Source organism: Sander vitreus, chromosome 12 (assembly GCF_031162955.1).
Source record: "Sander vitreus isolate 19-12246 chromosome 12, sanVit1, whole genome shotgun sequence".
In the NCBI taxonomy this organism is placed as follows: Eukaryota; Metazoa; Chordata; class Actinopteri; order Perciformes; family Percidae; genus Sander; species Sander vitreus.
In genome coordinates this window covers 31,195,254-31,203,193 of record NC_135866.1, presented here as the reverse complement: position 1 = coordinate 31,203,193, position 7,940 = coordinate 31,195,254, and the positions used below count along the sequence as shown (strand labels likewise).

The 7,940-nt window shown below is 43.2% G+C and overlaps 1 protein-coding gene across 1 annotated transcript in view; it reads left to right on the top strand.

The window, feature by feature from the left end:
• LOC144527217 (nicotinamide/nicotinic acid mononucleotide adenylyltransferase 2-like) overlaps positions 1-7,247 on the top strand; it is a 13,170-nt gene extending 5,923 nt beyond the window's left edge. The window contains exons 6-10 of the mRNA XM_078265177.1: positions 1,553-1,597; positions 1,753-1,829; positions 2,790-2,891; positions 2,985-3,052; positions 4,641-7,247. Coding sequence (XP_078121303.1) covers positions 1,553-1,597; positions 1,753-1,829; positions 2,790-2,891; positions 2,985-3,052; positions 4,641-4,743 — 395 coding nt within the window. The 3' untranslated portion in view covers positions 4,744-7,247. The remainder of the gene's footprint in view (positions 1-1,552; positions 1,598-1,752; positions 1,830-2,789; positions 2,892-2,984; positions 3,053-4,640) is intronic.
• The last annotated feature ends 693 nt before the right edge of the window (positions 7,248-7,940 follow it).

Here is a 7,940-nt window from a genome sequence, read left to right as displayed (position 1 = left end):
GAAACAAGTTCCAGTGGTGGAAGAAGTATTGTAATAAGAAGGTAATAAGAAGTATCAGATCCGGAAGTTCTTGCCGGATGTCCTTCTTTTCGGCTGGATCTCCGTCTTCTTCCTCTGTCTCTGTGTTGGCGGTCTAACCTCCGGTGGATTTGTGAGGACTATGGTTAACTGCTCCTCAGATCTCTGCAGGGTAAATCCAGACAGCTAGCTAGACTATCTGTCCAATCTGAGCTTTCTGTTGAAAGTACACATGTTCCACCAAAACAACCTTCCTGAGGCTATTCCAATCAGGAGAGACTTGTTTGCAGATATGCAAAGGTTTATTTTACATAAGCACAGAGTCTTAGGAGATTAGACTCCATCGTTTATACTAATAGTTTTCTTATAGGGGTAGAGAACCATCATATGATGGAATCCAGACACTGGTGGTTGCGGAGAAGGAGCCCGAAGACCAGAACGAAAGAGGCTCCAGAGCGGTCAGCTGGAGAAAGACGATGACTGGAGGTGGAGGGTTGTACGCTTTGCCTGAAACGACAGCTGATAGCACAGGGAGAGAACAGATTTAAAGCAGGGTTGTGAGGCTGTGATTGGCCCTTGGAATTCGTGGCTGATTCTGATTGGTTTAACGGGAAGGTGAGCGCCTCCAACAGCTGATTGATTTAAGAAGAGAGCATTGATAAAAGGTTAGGTCTTCCTGAAAGAATTTACGCTGAGCTACATTTAGCAGAGGCACCTTGGCGGTATTACATTCAATTTATCGCACCGTTGTGACGAAAAGAGAGCTGAGCCAGAAGGCAAAGCTCTCAATCTACCGGTCAGTTTTTGTTCCTACCCTCACCTGTGGTCATGAAGGCTGGGTCATGACCGAAAGAACAAGATCCAGGGTACAAGCGGCCGAAATGGGTTTCCTCAGGAGGGGGGCTGGCGTCTCCCTTAGAGATAGGGTGAGAAGCTCAGTTATCCGTGAGGAGCTCGGAGTAGAGCCGCTGCTCCTTCACGTCGAAAGGAGCCAGTTGAGGTGGTTCGGGCATCTGGTAAGGATGCCCCCTGGGCGCCTCCCTAGGGAGGTGTTCCAGGCACGTCCAGCTGGGAGGAGGCCTCGGGGGAGACCCAGGACTAGGTGGAGGGATTATATCTCTAACCTGGCCTGGGAACGCCTCGGGATCCCCCAGTCGGAGCTGGTTAATGTGGCCCGGGAAAGGGAAGTTTGGGGTCCCCTGCTGGAGCTGCTACCCCCGCGACCCGACCCCGCATAAGCGGATGAAGATGGATGGATGGATGGACCTTGGCTCCATCCGGCGCTTAGCTCCGCCCAAGACGATTGTGATTGGTTTAAAGAAATGCCAATAAACCAGAGCAGGTTTTACTCCCATCCAGGAATGCTGGGTGGACTAGTCAGACCTGGGCTGGCAATGCAAGACTTATTCAGATATAATACCTTTTTAAAGTTGTTTAATTGAAAAGTATGTAATTATTCTCACCCTGTCCCTTTCCTGTCAACACTGAAGATGTATTATTGAATCCCATTTGTATTCTGTTTCATTGTTGTCAGATGAAAACGCGAACCTGGGCACCGCCATGAGATACGAGGAGATCGGTGAGTCGTCTCTGTGAACCTGAACAGACTCTTGTGTCGTGTCCTCTGGTTTTCCTTCCTGCTGTGTCTGGCCTCCTTCTGGTTTGTTTGTATCCGGTAAACTTGTAGTTTACTGAGAACGTGTCTCTTTCCTCCTGCCTGTTTGTCGTCTGTAGAGTTACGCATCTTGCTCCTGTGTGGCAGTGATCTCCTGGAGTCCTTCTGCATCCCTGGCCTGTGGAAGGACAGTGATGTAAGCACACTGTAGCCCCGCCCCCTACCCAACATGTAGCCCCGCCCCTTCTCTATTTCCTTTGAATGCCATTCTAATAACCCGACAGGTCATTTCGATGGCCATGACAAAGGAAAACACCTGCAAAAAGAAAGTGTTAGCATGCAGCGTTATTCTTCTCTCACACTGCTAACGAGCGAAACATCATGCTAATATGAATGCTAGCTGTTAGCAAGAGACAGTGAAGGAATCCAAGGGTTTGAATGATGTAATTGAGTGTCTGACAACATTATAGAAAGGATCCCTACAGAGATAGACATTTTTCTTAAAGAGTAAGATCCTTTTTGTTTAACATGAAACAGCCCCGAACTCACCATCACCAAACCCACCAGACTCCATGTAAATAATCAGGACTTTTATCATCGTAAAACACACTTCATTCAAAGTGGACAGAAACTAAATAAAACTATCAAAAGCCATCTTGGTTCATCTTTCCACTGTTCCAACAATCACCACTCTGGTTTGGTTGAAATAAACCCTTAATTCACCTATTTACATGTGGAGATATGCTGGCTCTATACACGCTAAAAGTCCTGATTATTTACATGGAGTCTGGTGGAGATATGCTGGCTCTATACACGCTAAAAGTCCTGATTATTTACATGGAGTCTGGTGGAGATATGCTGGCTCTATACACGCTAAAAGTCCTGATTATTTACATGGAGTCTGGTGGGTTTGGTGATGGTGATTTCAGGGCTGTTTCTTGTTAAACTAAAAGGATCTTACTCTTTAACTAAAAGGTCTATCTCTGTAGGGATCCATCCCATAATGTTGTCAGACACTTAGAATAATAATCTGAGCCTGTCAGTGGCAAAATTGATTCAGTCCAGCTTTTTGTTATGAATGCCGGTGTTATTCCTTCAGACTGCTGCATAGCGCTGCCTGCAGAGTGACTGACGGTTGTGTTTCTGTGGATATCAGATGGAGGTGATCGTGGGGGATTTTGGGATCGTGGTTGTTCCTCGTGATGGAGCCGACACAGAGAAGATCATGAATCACTCCTCCATTCTCCGCAAGTTCAAGGTTAGTATCACAGTTAAACTCTGGCTGGTTTACCCTGTAAGGAAGAGAAACGTCCATCTTCTTTGCCTCATCTCATATCTGTTTTGTTTTCAGGACAACATCACCGTGGTGAAAGACGGGATGAGCCACCCGATGTCCATCGTCAGCTCAACCAAGAGCAGGTGGGGATAAGGCCTCTTGCACACTGGCTGCGTGGCGTAAGCGTGGCGTGTCAGCTGCGTGGCGTTTTCTGTGTCTTTGCACACCAGAAACGTGTCTGACGCGGCGCTGCTGCTGCTAGCCTTGTCTGTACACGTATGTTTCCCATTGATAAAATGAAATAATAGCGACGTCGGCAGTATTTACGGCAAAATAGGCTACAGAATATTTCGTTCTGTATTGACAGCAGGTGCAATATTTGAAAATCTTTAATTATTATTTTTTTTTAATTACATTTATATCTGCATTTATGTCAAAACCTGGAGACTTTCAAACATCAAAATGTAATTTATGAAATGTATTCGTGTCAAAATGACATATAAACATCTTTTCGTATTCTATTTTGCCTGGAAACGCTTCCAACACGCTTGCGTGTCGTGTGAAAAATAGGCGTCGGTCCTATTTCTAACATGCACGCATTTGAAAATCAGAAAGCACCCCCATGTAGCCCCGATGGAATGATCCTTAAGCCATACTGGGGCGGATGTAGCTCAGTCTATGGGGACTTAGCTTAGGAACCATAGAGTCGCTGGTTCAAGTCACCATATGTAGCAAGTATGGAGTTGGACTGACAGCTGGAGAAGGTGTCAGCCCTATCATGGCCCCCCAGCTTCACACCCTTAAAATGCATGTTTGCTGTGTGTGCAAAATGAGGGATTTGCAAGTACACATTTCAACTACCAATTTCCTTGTGTACAGTTTGTGGAATGATAAACACCTTTAACCAACTTGACTTGGTTAAAGGTGCTCCAAAGATGTTTCGTGCCCCGGAAAGTTTTCAATTCAGTTTGATTTAAATTGTCAAATCATAGAGAAGTTTTCTCAGGACACTTCACAGATAGAGTCGGTCTAGACCCCACTCTGTAATTTACAGACTGATGATTGAAGTTTAGTTTTAGTTTAGTTAAGTTTAGTTTTTTCTGGCTTGATAGATAGATATAAACGGGTATCATCTGCATAACATAACAGTGACAGTTTATAGTGTTTACTGATTATACTGCCTAAAGGAAGCATATATATATATATATATATATATATATATATATATATATATATATATATATATTTATATATTTATATATATATATATATATACATGCAATGATCATGTCATGCAACTGCTGAATTAGGGTACCGACACCTTTTTTGGACCAATTCAGGCACTGGCTTTTAGCTTGTAGAAAGTCCTCTTTACAAATATATGTTCTTGAGTTTTGTACATAAATAACCAAATGCTGTAAAATGGTTCAACCCGAATGACAACTGAAAGGGACAAAGATCCCTCTAAACTTTAATGCAGTTTTACAACGTTAAATAGGACCGTCATATTTTGTAAGATATAATACAAACCGTTGTTTGAGAATACGTTTATGGGCCCAACGGGTTAGCTGAAAGATGCCATGAAGCTGAAAACACGTTTTTTTTGGCTCATGTAATGTTGATGTTTGGAGATACATGTTTGATATAGGACAGTGATGAAGAGTTTAGCAGGTTAAATGTAAAATGTAAAAACTGAGTGAATGTATGTCCCTTCCTCACCCCATCCATCAGACTGGCCCTGCAGCACGGTGACGGCCATGTTGTGGACTACCTGAGTCAGCCCGTCATTGACTACATCCTACAAAGTCAGCTCTACATCAACGCCTCTGGATAGACACAACAACCTGCCTGCAAAGAAACCCCAAAACGTCCTTCTTTGTCTTCTGTGTCAAACATATACTCTTCTTTGAGCTTTTCCAAACCGGAGCATTAGTGTCCCTACTTCTGTCTGTGTCATGACGTTACCATCAGGGAGGGGGCCAGGGTGGGTGGCAGCAATTTTGGGATGAGATTGGGGAGTTGGTGAGCAAGTATGGAGGTCATCTTTAAGGGCTGCAGGGGTGTCATCAATGTATTTTCACTGCAGTGGTAACAGCAGTGTTTTCTCTGTTTGTTATGTCTTTCTTAAAAGTTTGGGGTTGCATGACACACAACCAGGCATGCTCAGTGTACCAGGGTCTGATGGGAAAAAAAACTTCTGTATCAGGGTAGCATTTAGCTAAAAGGCGACAGGGTTATTGGGCCTCACGCAAGAACCAATCGTACTGACAGATTCGTAAGTAAAAGTTTGAAATTCCCAAATTGCCCCCAATTTATAGTCTTCTCTTTTATATGTATGAAATAAACAAGTGGTCTTTTCTCTCCCAAAACAACTTGTCCATGTCATAGTTATCCTGGGAAGGGTTCAAATCAAGGGCAACCAGACTTTTTTAAAGGTGCTCTGAGGGTTTTTCGTCTCTCATTCCAGAGACTTCTTCAGCGAACGGTTGGGAAACCCAGCTATTTAACCTCTCTGTGGTCGTTGTCAAGATGATCAAAACCGCTTTGTTCATTCAGTCGGAACTGAAGAATTTTCTCGGATGAGAGACAAAAAGGCTTCAGACCACCTTTAATTAAGTCGCCCTTGACTTTTATCTGCAGGGTTATTGGGCCTCATGCAAGATCCGCTCGTACAAACAGATTCGTAAGAAAAAGTCTTTTTTCCCCCCAATACTTTATAGTGTTCTCTTTTATGTTTGAAATAAATAAGTGGTCCTTTCTCTCCCAAAACAACGTGTCCAGGTCATAGTTGTCCAACTTAGTTGTTTAACGTGGTTAAAGTTGCTCCGAAGATGTTTTGTGCGCCAGAAAGTTTGCAATTTAGTTTAATTTAAAGTGTCAAATCATAGAGAAGTTATCTCAGGACACTTCACAGATAGAGTCGGTCTAGACCCCACTCTGTACTTTACAGACTAATGCTTGAAGTTAAACTGTTTAGTTTTTTCTGGCTTAATTGATAGATATAAATGGGTATCATCTGCATAACATAACAGTGAACGTTTATAGTGTTTACTGATTATACTGCCTAAAGAAAGCATATATATAAGGTGAAAACAATTGGGCCAAGCACAGAGCCTTGTGGAACACCAAGACTAACTTTAGCGTGCCTGGAAGATTCATCGTTAATATACCTGAAGCCATTTCTCATGGCGTCCAATGTTATGTCCCGACAAAATGTCGAATATTTTGCCGATAAAACCTTTGTCGTAAATCTTCTCTTTGTAAATCCAGTATGTTCGTGGGGTGACCTCATAGTCTGAAGCACTGATATTAAAGTTGTTTTATACCTTTTTCAGAAAAGGTATTAACAGCTAACGTAGAGTTTCAGGTTTTCAAATTCAATTTATTTCATTTATAAAGCACTTAAAAAGCAAACATGTTTTGCACTTGCTTTACAAAGACAAAAGCATATGTATACAAGCATAAAACACATAAATAGACATACATACAGTACATGTGGTGGAAAGATAACCAAATTTGAATAGAAACAAGTTGAAACCCAGAGAGTAAAAGTGCATCTAAAAGTGTTGAAACATAAACTTGCTCACAATCAAATGAAAACGTTCTTGCATGAGGCCCGTTTTCATTTTGTCAGATGTTTTGAAGGAAGTTTAACTTGAGGATCTCGAGTTTGACAACAAGTACTCCCAGCTACCGTTCGTCATTGCCTGTCCTGCTGTAGCTGTATCTAAAACTGTACATAGTGACACACCGATCGTAGTTCAGGGCAACAGTTTAACCTCCGAGCTAAAGGTATAATAACCTGCAGGTAAACATAGCAACAGTACCGATGCTTCAGGCTCTGTTTGTGGTTTACATAACCTAACCGGTAAACTAACTCCAAACCAACACATTCTCACTCCCAGCGCGTCAAAAAAGGGACGTTTGGTCAGGTGCCTTTGGTGTTTGTTTCTGACACAAAAAGTCTCCTTTACTCAGTCAGGTGCAGCGGGGCTTTCAACTAATTCACACTTGGTCAGGAGTCTTGGAGTCATTTAAAAAATGTATGTTTAAGTGGCATGCTGCACAAGAACGGGACATTTTTGGTGGAGTTAGTGGGTGGAGTTATGTTTAAGTGACAGGTTTAGGAAAAGATCGTGGGTGGGTTAGGGTTAAGGCTTGGCAATACTTGAACGCGATGCCGTGCGCGGGCCTTCGTAGAAGGTGCGCGCTACGAGCATGCACGGAGAGGTTCATGCTCAACGCATTGTTTGTTGCAGTATTCTCTGAAACACCAGGGGGCGTACGAACAAAATAATCTGTGAATGGGCAAGAAGTAGTAGAGAAGAAGAGAGCAGAAGTAAAGGCAAGCAGGGCGCCTAGCAACAGTAGTAAACACATCCATGATAAAACACCAGCGTGCCGCTAAAAATTACATTTATCTACTCTTATCATTAACGGGACAGTCATTTAGCTCCAAATCTAAATGACTGTCTGCCTGTAACACTGTCTTCTTTTCCCAGTGGTGTGGTGTCTCTCTCTGACCAATGATTTAAGGCTGTTTGACTCTGTGGTCTGTACGTGAAGAATCATACAGATGTTTGTAGAGGCGAACCTGCTCTTCCCAGCCGACCGTGATGAACTGAAAGAGCAGCGCTCGCCAAGTTAGAAATTCAGAGGTGCACGACCACGCGCTGCGACAACTTGCGGTGCCTTCACGCTGGAAATGACAGCCGTTGGTGACGTCATTTTATGGCTCGTGCATTTGCCTCCTTAGGCTGATTTTCTGTCTTTCATACTACTCTCTACTGTTGTCTCTCTACATACTACTCTCTACTGTTGTCTCTCAACATACTACTCTCTACTGTTGTCTCTTTTAATACTACGTCATCTTACAAGTCGAGCTGCTGCTCTGTCCGGTGCGTCCCGTACAGACGCTAAAGGGTGATTTTTGCGTTGGTATCTGGCTCTGAGAGACTCTGACCAAGCGTCAGTATTTTACGAGTTGGGAGAGAGAACGGGTTGAGACACACTTTTAAACACGGGGGGAGG